At 43.6% G+C, this 12163-nt stretch overlaps 1 protein-coding gene across 1 annotated transcript in view; it reads left to right on the top strand.

Annotated features, from left to right (window-relative positions):
* Positions 1-12163, top strand: part of STAC (SH3 and cysteine rich domain) — a gene marked incomplete at both ends in the record, with an annotated part of 110422 nt that overhangs the window by 40046 nt on the left and 58213 nt on the right. The window contains one exon of the mRNA XM_084247007.1: positions 1511-1790. Coding sequence (XP_084103133.1) covers positions 1511-1790 — 280 coding nt within the window. The remainder of the gene's footprint in view (positions 1-1510; positions 1791-12163) is intronic.

Raw genomic sequence — 12163 nt, 5'->3', positions numbered from 1 at the left:
TGTGTGTTTCTCGTCATCCTTCAGGTGATGTTGGGTTTGCTTATATGGCAATTTTGGCAGGTTTCCAAGAGGGGGGACAGAGACAAGCAAGGCTTCTTGAGGTTTAGGCTTGGAACTGGCTTAACATTGCTTCTACTACTGTCTACTGGTCAAAATCCCAATGAGTGGGAATTCATGCTCTGCCTTTGATGGAAGGAGCTGCAAAGTCACATCACAAAGGGCAATGGTGAAGGGGAGGCGGTAGAGAATGATCTACCCCAAGCACAATGACTACCACATCTTCTTGGTCTTTTGAGGGAGAAGGTCTGGAATTGATGAGAGCACTATATTTGACAAGACCAGATCAACACGTGTCACATGCCCTAGAGTCTTTGACCACACCTGATGGAGGCCGTTATTAGACTGCCAACCTTAGCACCTTTTTGTCTACATCTTTGGATCATATGCATTAATTCCAGTCAAATGGCAGAGCCCCCTTTATAAAAGGAAACTAGCTCAAAGGTGAAATACCTTATGGCAGCTAATGAGTGCCCTAAGTGGTTCATCAGGAAAACTGCACACTAAAGGCTGGTCATGAAAAGGGATAGTGATTATAAAAGAGTTTTTAAAAGCCTCTGTGGCTGAAATGGACAGAGCAGGAGGGATGGTGGTGCCTGTTGTCATGGGGATCCAGAGTCTGCCAGTCCCTGGAACCCATTACTATGAGCTTTCTTTAAACCCAAGAACAAAGGAAATTCCCTGAAGGATTTAAAACATGCTCACAATTGTGTTTCCAAAAGACCCATCCAGCTCATGTGTGAAGCCTGGATGAGGTACAGACTGGACCCAGGCCAGATCTTTCAGAAGTCAGTCCTTTGCCAAAACCATTTTGGTGCCTCTTCACAAATCCCGAAGGCAAAGGAGAAATGGTGTAGCTGCCAAGGCCAATAGCAAGTGGCACTACAAGGGAAAGAGCAGAGAAAGTCAACTGGACAATTCTACATTGTGTCCTACACACACATACACACACACACACACATACACACACACTGGAGAGTTTAGCCAAATTGATTCCAAGTCACACAGAGGCCTCTTACTTTGCTGTGTATGGAGATGAGTGACTGCTAAGTGACCAGCAGAGTCCCAGGCTCTGCAACTGGTTCTTTGAGCCAAGGGTCCATACAACCAATATTTCCAGCTATTCACATTCAAAAGGCAAACAGTATTAAAAACTGAGTATCGTGAGTCCATCAGCTGGACATCAAGGAGGGAGGCAAAAGGAGCAGAAGCAAAGGCAAGGAGGGGTCTCTGTGTGGTCTGCATGGCAGGGGGTGGATTGGGGGCTGCGAATCCCTCTAGATTGGGGGCTGCAAATCCCACTGACATCCTTCACCCACACAGGGACATATGTGAGCCTCTTGCAGGGTTGAGGGTGTCAATGGGAACAGAGCTGCGCCTGGAGCAGACCTCACCCCCACAGTGTGAGCGAGCATGATCGAGTAAGAGAGTCTGTTCTGTCATTGCATTGCAGCTCCAGAAACTAAAACGATCACTTTCTTTCAAGACCAAGAGTTTACGGAGCAAAAGTGCTGACAACTTCTTCCAGCGAACCAACAGCGACGCGAAGTTGCAAGCAGACATGCTGGCTGAGGTCAGCCCCAGCTCCAGCCCGCTCCCCACCTCCGGAAGCCTGACCTCCACACCCACCAGGACTGGCCTGCACCCAGGCAGCAGCGGCAAGGCCCATGCCTTCCAGGAACACATCTTCAAGAAGCCCACCTTCTGTGATGTCTGCAACCACATGATCGTAGGTAAGGTCTTCCCGGCCCCTCCCTTTGCCCCTTTCTCAAGGTGCCAGGGCCCCTGAAAGCCAGTTGACAATGGTGAACAAGTCTGGGTCCCCACCCACAGACTCCCAACCTCAGAGATTTGCATGCAGAAGGATTACCCACGAGTGTTTTGGGAATGACATTTGTGAAAAGATAAAAGAAGCAGGATTGGGCAGAGGGAGAAACTGGTTGTGATCTAGTTGTGACAAAGCCATCCCTCTTCCCCAGGGAGCTCCAAAGCCCCCTCCAGTTAACTGGCATCAAGGCTGGAGGTCTGGGTCTTTATACTCCCGCATCTACTGTCTTTGTATCTGGGCAGCCCCAAGAGAGTGGGGCAGGATCTTGAACAAAGCAGGTCATTTCCGGGAAGGGCACTAGCAAAGAGGGAATCAGTGGGAGGCAACCGAGATGCTGGGCATGTGGGAACTGAAGGCTCAGTTGTGCAGGGGGATCCGCAGTGTGCACTGCGGGTGTCTGCAGGGGAGCAGGTCTGTCACTTGATGAGTTAAAGGGGAATGATGGAGGCAGGTGTGGGAGGGATGATTCTGGGGCTGAGGGCCCTTGTGGAGATGCACTGAATCAGGCAGGAAAGGAATAACGTTTCTTCTGTGTGCGGGCTCACAGTGAAGCATATGTGGGCAGGGCATCTGCAGTCTCCACTATGACCATATTAGTAAACCTCATTTGAGGACCTGAGGACGATAATGCCAATCATGTGATTATAATCCACTAATGGCTTAGTGGCATCAGGTGGTGAGAGACCATTTTGCTTCAGAGGGGGTGGAGAGGTCCTTTTCTGTTTGGGACACAGCATGGAAGAATGTTGACTCAAATTTTGCTCCTGGCTAGTCCTATGACATAATTAGCCCTTTCCTGTTCCTGATAGAATGGGAGAAGGGAATGAGGATGGTTGAGAGGAATCAAATGACCTGGATTTGAGTTCTGGGCAGCTTTGTGACCTACAGCCAGTGACTCACCTTCTCTGGACCTGTGTCATCATTTTACGTAGAGATGATAATACCACGCACAGGTCCTGTGTGGATTAATGAACTGGCTGAGGGGAAGTAGGATCTCAGTTAAGGGAATCATTGGTGTTGGTGTTATCATCATGAGTATTAAAGGAAAAAGTAATCATCACTCTCCTGAGGCAGAGAAAGATATTCAGAGGATAAACCAATTAGTTTAAAAAGGAAAAAATATATAACTGACAAAGCATAAATAACTGAAAACATAATGTCCCGGCAGCAAGAAGTAATTAGCCCCTCAAATACACAGAGATGCTTTGCATACACCTTAAGGATTCTCTCTCATTCTGCATGTCATATTCTAAGAAGGATATGGATAAGCTTGCAGGTCTAAAGAGGGTGTGATCAGAATAAGGGGTGTATCTAGATAAAATTGTGAGGAAGCTCTGGGAGTCTGGCATGGAAAAGACAGGATTTGCAAGTGTGTTTAAAATGCCGTGTTGGAAGAGTCAAGAGATTTGTCATATGTGGCTTCTGAGGGAAGGGTTGAAGTGCACGGGCAAACTTCAGTAAGAATCTAACCTATTTAGCTGATACACTTGACCTGCATTTGAATGGATCGCTTTGTGAGTAGCAAGTAGTTTAACTTCTGTGAGGCAGAATGATTTATGGCTCTTTTTGAGCAATGGGATGAAGTCAGAATAGGTTAGGAAATAATTAATGATCAAACAAGAACATGGCAGAAAGGTCCTTTCTAATTAAATTATCTCTTATTTTTTTGAAGTGAGTCTTGGAATGTTTGTTGCTTCTCAAAGAGGACAATGTGTGTCACCATTGAATTTGGACATTCCATGGTTTCCAGTATGTCCAGGAAGGCAGGGTTCTGTAGCCCCTACCTCTCTTGGCCAAGACCCAGTTAAGAGTGGAATATTCAAAATGGGGATCCATGTCACCCCTCTTGTGACCATATAACAAAGCCTGTCCTCATCTTCAGGAAACCATAATCTCCTCACACTCCCATTTTTAAGTCACTATTTTCATGTTCTTCCTTCAAATAGGCCACCTTTCAGAATAGTGCTCATGTCCATCAAGAATTTCAACAATAATGTGGTGCAACTATTCTAAAATTCCAGTGCTTAAAGAACTTTATTTTACACTAACTCAGGCATCTTCAGATTTGCTGCAGTTTGGCTGATGCAGACTCAGCTCAGTTATTGCATCTTCTCTCTCTTCCTTACCACCTTCCCTGGGCCAGTGGGCTCCCCATGTCATGTTCTTATGATGGGGACAAGAGAACGTCTACAAAGTGTCTTAGGTCCTTGGTTGGAGGTGGCACTACGTCACGTCCACTAGCATTGCACCAGCTAAATCGAGTTATGTGGCCAAGCTCACATTATGGGGTGGAGAAGTGCCTCCCCACCAGCAGCAGGGACTGCAAAGCCACCCGACAAATGGCAGGGGTACAGGGGAAGAGAATGGCATCAATAATCCATCTACCACAGTGCTTAGGATGGCCTCTGGATGGCTGAGCCTTTTCCTTTTTTTTTTTTTTTTTTTAAAGATTCATTTATTTATGCATACAAGAACTGAGGTGCAGGCCAGAGGTGCAGGAGGTGAGAAGAAGATTCACCGGAGACAGAGTGGGGAACAGAACAGGCAGACTGACTGAAGTACACTGCTGAGGGGAGCAGTGGGTGAGACAGGAGAGGTCTGCTGCCCCTTGTGGGTAGCTCCCTGGCCGGCTGGGGATTAATCTCATGCTGCAGAGGCTGTAGGCAGCTTCACAGTGCTGTGCTTAACCCCTTGCACCACCAGGGAGACCCCAGATGAGCCTTTTTCTTTAGGTAGATTCTGCAAAGCTTGGAGCTTCCACTCCATGTCCTCCCTGGAGGTGACTGATATCCACCCTCAGAACGTTAGCACGCAGCAGGGGCATCTCATTGTGCTGCGTGATCACAAAACTTAGGTAATTTGGCCTCCACCTTAAGTTGTGCAGCCTTTGTGTCTGCCTGACAACTTCTGGATGTGATGCGTCACTTTAAATTTCTACCCAAATTTCCACCAGGCCTTTTCAAGGCAGTGCTATTCATAACCCTTAAATAAGTGAGATGAGTCTCTATTTTAAATCTCATTGTGACGCGTGTGAAAAGACAAACGAAACATGTGCTTTTTAAATGAGTAACAGAAATGAGTTCACCTCCAAGGGACGTCACCATCATTATCCTAAACAGATACCCCTCAAGTATCGCACCAATTTTGCGAGACTCTATTTTGAAATTCACAAAAAAGCATGCCCTGTGCAAAAGGGAATTGCACTATATTTTTCCTTTGTCGAATTGCATTATATTGTGGCTGCCTTTTAATCTTAAGAAAGGAAGAAGGGAAAAGTCACGAAGGCCTGCTGCTCTTTTCAAAGATGAAAACAAATTAAACCAAATAGTAGGCTCCTTCTAGGAAAGGAAAAAAGAGATTAGAGGCAGGCTATGCGGGGCTGGAAGGAAAGAGGAAAGAATAACTTGGCAGGAGAAAGGAGAGCAGAGGAAGAGAAGTTAGGGGGAAGGAGAGGCTGACAAATGTTTCACTTCCAGTAACAGTGCCTAGAGCTTTTAAATCTGTGATAACGGAGGACAATTCATCTGCCTCTTTGTGTTTCTTCCTCAAACCTAGACTCCTGGTTCCATACATGTTACTGGAAGATTGGTTTCCTTAAGCCACAGATCACATTCATATTTCAAATTCTAGGAAAAAACCTCCTGCTGGTATCCTCGTAGAATGACATTTCAGAAAATATATTAAAGCAGTTTTCTTCTTCCTTTCAAATGGGAATCAAAGGTTAGTAATGGCCAAGAAAAATCTAACTTCATTTGTGCAGTTTCTAGCTGATGGATATTTGTTTAGAAATAAAAGTAATCTGGCATCCTTACTGCATGAGATTTCTAAGTTGGGATGGATCCTGGAGTTAGCTTTGCACGGCCTTACCTGGTGCCCTGCCTGCCTGTCCTTAGAGCTAGAAAGACTCCACATCAGCCATAACAAAGTGGCTGATAAAAGTAGCCCAGGACCCCAGCATCATCCCCTGTCCACCTGGTTCTAATTTCCTTAACCTCTTCACTCTGTAGCTCATACTTTCTTGTCAGCTTTGCCCTTGCACTTGACACCTGAAGCTGCTCCTCCCTCGTGACCAGGTCCCAGGTCCCTAGGTGAAGTGGTCATCGTGGCAGGTTTTAATTTCTTCTTCTGACTCGCTTATCATAATAGCTGGTTCTCTTAAGTTTATTGTCAACTCCAAGCACATTGGCTATCTGTAGGTGTCTTTTGTTTAATATAGTATAATCCCTTGAAATATATTTTTCCTTACAGCATGGCTGAGCTGGGGGAGGGAGACAGATTAGAGAATGCCATTACTTAGACTAGGCAAAAGGCAAATGTGACTGCATCAACTCCAGAGGACAGAGCTGTGCTGTGGCACGTTCATGGTCGTGACCTTGACACTAAGCCTGACACCCATCCTGGAATGGCCGTTCAAGATGAGTGTGTCTAGTGAGTGAGTAAGTAGACAAATGAGAAATGTCACTACCAGAATTATGCTTATGATGATTTTTTTATTATATACAAAGCAAGATACTCAGAATTAAGTTAGAACTACCGATAATCTCAATGACCATTGATCAAACAATCAGACATTGAAGACCCACTGTGTGCTTGGCCCATGGTGTGGCTATCTGGGGAAACAAAATCTATTATCTTTGTAAATGTGAGTGAGGACACTGAGAGGTAGCAAAGGCAAAGGGCAGAGAGTTGTTCAGAAACTGGGAGAAGTGAGGAGCCCCTGCTGCTTTAAGCTGGAGGCCTGTTGGGCCTTCCTCCATGACAGACGTGCTGTTCCGGGATTCATTGGGTTTAATAGGTCTCCATGTGCTCCCGCTGGCCCTCCAAGGTGAGCCCCTCCCCTTCCTCCACCCAGGTGATCAGGCTGGAATGTCTTAAAACCAAAATCACAGGTAACAGGCTATCTGAACACCATTTGGGTCCAGTTAGGGGAAGTCAGGAGGCCAAATGGAGTCTTAGAATCTAGTTCTCGATGGCGTTGGACATACTTCACCACATGTTCCCAAATCTGCCTGTCCTGATGTCCGTATAGAGGAAGACATGCCACCCCCTCGATCCCGTTTTAAACATCTCATGAGTATTAAGATTAAGAAAGGGACCAAATGGTGAAGAGAGTCTTCATATGCATACATCTGTCCAGGAAATATGTTTCCCCAGTTGCCAGTGTCTTATTAATATGAAGGGAGGAAATGTAGAATTTCATTTTATTTTATAGTAATTCATGAAAATTTTAAATGACCATATTTGGGAAGGAAGAGTAATAGTGAAAAAAATAAGTTAAAAGAAAGAGAGTGTCTCTCTTAAGTTATCCATCTTGATGTTTGTTAGTGCTTTTGATGATTTCTTGAATCACTGCACAGATTTTTCAGAAAAATAACATTCCTTCTGCCCAAAGAAGAGATTTGTATTATAGAGCCCTTTTAAGATCCTACCTTACAAGAAAGAAATGACAATATCGGAAGGTATTTTCACTACATAAATAACAGAACAAAGAAGGAAGAATATTTGGTCATTAAGGTGCTCTTTTGTTAAATTACTTATTCCACATTTGTGCCCAACTATAGGCAGCTCAGTAACATTTTATCAAATATATTCTGAATGTGTGTATTTCCATATTCTTCCATATTCTATGAGCAACTGTGCTTCATGTATTTTCCCCTTGTCCCATCCAGGAAGAAATAAAATAGGTCCCCAGGGCAGAAGAAACATTTAAGGCAGAGTTTGGGTGGGTGGACAGAAAGTAGATACTACTGTGAATCCTGGATACATGCTGAAAGTTTTCTAAACTTGCAAATGCAGAACCTTTCCCTGACTGTGCTATTGCTGATTCATGCCTTCCTGCTTAGGATTCAGGCGTGGCCATGACAAATATTGAAGGGCTGCTGCCTTTGGACCCAGGCTTAGATCATGTTTGGAGATGAGGGATCTAAGGAAAAGGCTATCACCACTAATAAAGCTGGGGAGACAGAGACCTGTTGGAAAATGTATATCCTGCATTTCTATTCAGCTGCCATATCAGGGAATGTTCCACTGACCTACTTTAGAATGGTCCCCTTGGTTATGCAGCCACAAAGGGTACCACATCATAAAATGACAGAACTAGGCCAAACATAAAAAATAGGACAGCTCTGTGTCTGTGGCTCAGAGCATCAAGTAAGTGTGTGTGTGTGTGTGTGTGTGTGTGTGTGTGTGTGTCAGAGATACCTGTATATTGTGACCCAGCTAAAGTATAATGTACAATGTACATTAAGTACACTGTGTTGGGGAATGCTACTAAAACATTTTCTTTGTAGTTTACCAAACACTGCCAGATAAACAAAGCTTAGATTATTCTACCACATGCCAAGCTTACCTGGAAAGAAAATCCAGAAGCCTGTAGGTACCTGAACTCCCTGTGCAAATACGACCATGAACAGACACATGTGCACACACTTAATGTGCACAAATGGCGCAGCACACACATACACTCCTGCCTGCAGTCAGGAACACGTGCTTCCATTGACACAGCAAGAGTGTGGCTTAAAGGCTCCCCATTCATCACCAGCTACCTGATTCCTTACAGCTAAGATCCAACACATCGCCGTCCTATTTGCCATGCCATGTAGGAAAGTAACAAGGGTCACATATCATCAGAACTGAGGAGGGACAATGACTTTGGCTATCTCTGTTTGGCCCAGAAGGACTGTATGACTTTGTAGGAGATCAGCCCAAAATTCTTATTTGAAAAGGACATTTCAGAGAACATTTTCTGAGCATCTGTCTTCTCATTTTAAAAACAGAAATAAAAATTACCTGATAGATTTGCTATAAAGATTAAATGAGACGGTTCCAAAAAGCAACAGTGCTCAGGTAGGCTTATTTTGGGGGCATTTTGCTTCTCCCTTATCTTCCTGTTCTGGGCTGCATCTACTCTCCTGAGGACCAGTCTCTCGCTTCAACCTGCCAGAACCGGCTGCCCAGATGCCTTGTTGATGCCAAAATGCTTAAATATGTCACAGTGGAACAAAGCATCTCCTTCCCCTGTGAAACCGTCCAAGTCACTAATGTCCTCTCTCCTGATTGGGCAGATGGCACCTGCACGCTCTCAGCTCCCGGCCAGAATCTCAAGGCCATCTCTGACCCCTCTGCGGCCCTTTACCAAGAGATTCCATCCCTGAACACACTCTGTGCATTCTGCTTGCAGGACTTCTCTGTAGTCAGAGTCCTTTTCTCTCCCCTCTGGCTCTCCCTTCCAGTCTCAACACAGCTCACATGAGCTGTTTCAAGAACTTCCTAAGGTATATCCTTTCTTTCCATCCCTGTTGCCTCATCCCTTTGCACACTGCTGCCAAACTGCTCCTGCAAGCAAACTGACAGTGAATTACTGCCTTTCTCAGGAATGCTTATGTTACCTCACTGCTGAAAGAATTGCCACACTCCCTCACTTGACTTGCTTATTCTAAAAACTTCAGCCACTAACAAAGTCCAAGTCCTGGCTTTGTCCCATGAGATTTATAGAAAAGTAACCTTTGTTCCATCATCAGTGGAACTAGTGAATATCTCTAAGTGGATTATTACAAACAATCTCCAAATACTGATCTGTAAAAGAGAGGCAGGAGGAGCCAGGGGTCTGGTGGTGGGTGTTTCTTTCTGGCTTGCATCTAGTAGATCTAGTGTCTTTGGACAACTGACATACCTTCCCAGCATCTCATTGTCTTTCAGATGGGGTTGAAAATAACGATACCTACTTCATGGAGTTGACTGACAACTAAATCGAGCCATATATGTGAATATACAAAATAGTCAACAAATATGTCCTCTATTATTAAAACTTTTTTTCACATGTGAAACGTTGATAATAACAATATGCCATATTCCTAAAAAAGCACTTTGGGGAAACTTTGAAGGGGGTGAGCATAGATTTCCAATCCATTCTTTGCACACCTACCTGTAAATACAAATTCTCCAGGCTTAAGCTGGTATAACTCTGAGACAGTAAATGGGATTGTGAAAACTGCAGACCTCAGAGACGAGGAGAAGCCAGAGTAGCAGAAATTATTAACACTGGGGTCAGAGGTGTCAAGTCCAGATATTTCCCAGATGGTCATGAGAAAGTGATCATTCAGGAGGACAGCTCTCAACACTTTAAGCCAAGCACATATAATAGCAGACAAGATGGCGACCTTTCATTACCATGTGAACCGCTGACCCGCAGGGCAAAGGCTGTGGACTCCAAACACAAGGCCCTGAGCCAACTCGAATGCATTACTATTTTTAAAACCCAGTGCGGGTGAGGAGTGGGGGGAAGTTGGGAGAGTTTTTCCACTAGTAGTCAGGAACCGAAATAGGAAAGATCAACAGAGGCATTTATAAACAATGAATGCCATTAATTTTTTTAAGCTAAGAAGGGGATGGAAAAGATATACTGTAGCAAGGAGTGGAGAATATAGGCTTGGAAAGATGGCCCAGGGGTCTTCACATTCAATACTTGCTAGTACTGAATTTCCTGGAAAACATGGAAACCATCTTGTTCACTTGACTTCAGAGTAGGAGAGAGAGGGGTGAGTTATTTTTAATCAAGGCCCCATGACTAGAATTCAGTTGGCATAGAAAATATATTCTCTTTTTTCCCATTTAACAGAAGATTAAGCGATAGCTAAAGTCTGAGCATAGTCTTGCTCTAATTTCAAAGCTCTTTGTAACACACGCCACTCTGAAGACAAAGATAGGTGATTTAGAACTCCTTAGGGGTGGTGGAAAAGAAGTCTTTGCAAGCCCTTTCTTTCCACAGATATTTAATAAATATAATAGATCATACACACAATATATGTGAACAAAAGAACATACAAAGTTCTAGGGAAACCATGAAAGAAAACAGTTTTCCTGAGAAGCAAGATGTTAATGAGACTTCCATTAAAAACATGGCTTTTGAGCTAAGTTTTGAGGATTGAACAATAGGACTTCACTCTAAGAAACACCTTCTTGTTGTGCACACAGAACCAAAATACACTGTATTATCTTTAAAAGAAAAATGTGACAGAGTCAGCTCAATTTTTAAGAACTGATGATGTAGCCTACAGATTCACCCAGGGCAACCACCGCATCTCTATTCTTCTGGAAACGCCTCACTTGTGACACACCATGTTCTAAAGGCACTTCAGGTAACTACCCTACTTGGCTTCGGTCAGACATGGTATTTAAAAAGAATTATTTCCAAATGTGATAGAATCAAGATCTGGCATCTTGATGCAACCAAAAAATATAGCTAAACTGTTTCAGTCAAACCTCATTGATTGAAATGGAGAAACAAACAAGACACCAGCCAGAGATGCAATGTCAGTGTGTGTATTTAGTCGAGCCCGCTTTAGGAATAGAGCCCCACCACTTACTAGCTAAATCATTGAGTAAGTTCTTTCATCCTCAATTTTCCATCTGTTATTTGTAGAATAGTGACTAACTTCCAAATCATGACTGCAACCTCTTGTTTCAAGAGAACGTAGGGAAGTTCCAAATTCTTGGAAAACCTAAGTAGATAAAGTGACCCTCATCCCAGTAGTCTCTCATTTTTCAACTGAGGGATAAAGATGTGTAGTTTGTCAGTGCAGAAGAAGGAGGAGGGAATTTGTCATCAGGATACTGGGTTCAGATATCATCATGCGGCCTTGGACCAAGGAATTTCCTTCCAAAGCCTCTGTGTCCTCAGCTATAAAAAGGGGCTGAAAATAATTGTTGTTCTTCATCTGTAGTTCACAACTGAGGATGATTGTGCCTGCCAGATAGGGCTTCAAGACTTAGCAAATAAATGGCCAGAATACCCAGTTAAAGTTGAATTTCAGAAAACAATAAATGAGTTTTTAGTGTAGGTTTGCCACTGGCAATATTTGGAACACAATTCTCCCAAGTAGAATTTGAGACATACTAAAAAGATAATTGGTCACCTAAATTAAATTTTAACCGGAATTTCTGTATTTTACCTGGGATACACTACCTTTCACTTTCTAACTTTTTTCACTTAGCACAATCATCTCAAGATCCATCCATTTTGCCCCAAAGGGACTATTTCATCTTTTTTAAACAGCTGAATAATATTCCAATGAGTATATATGCCACCATTTCTTTCTCCAGTTTCCAGTCAATGCCATGTAGGTTGGTTCCATGACTTTGTTATTGTGTGTAATGATCCTGTGAGCCTGGGAGGGTGTAAGTCTTTCATATCAGTGTTTTCATATTCTTTAGGTAAATACCTAGAAGTGCTATTGCTGAATCATGTGCTATTTCCTTTTTTTTTTTTTTTTGAGGGCT

Source organism: Talpa europaea (assembly GCF_964194135.1).
Source record: "Talpa europaea genome assembly, chromosome: 11".
Classification (NCBI taxonomy): domain Eukaryota; kingdom Metazoa; phylum Chordata; class Mammalia; order Eulipotyphla; family Talpidae; genus Talpa; species Talpa europaea.
Note: the sequence above shows the minus strand (reverse complement) of the source record. Positions and strands in the feature narration are given on the sequence as shown.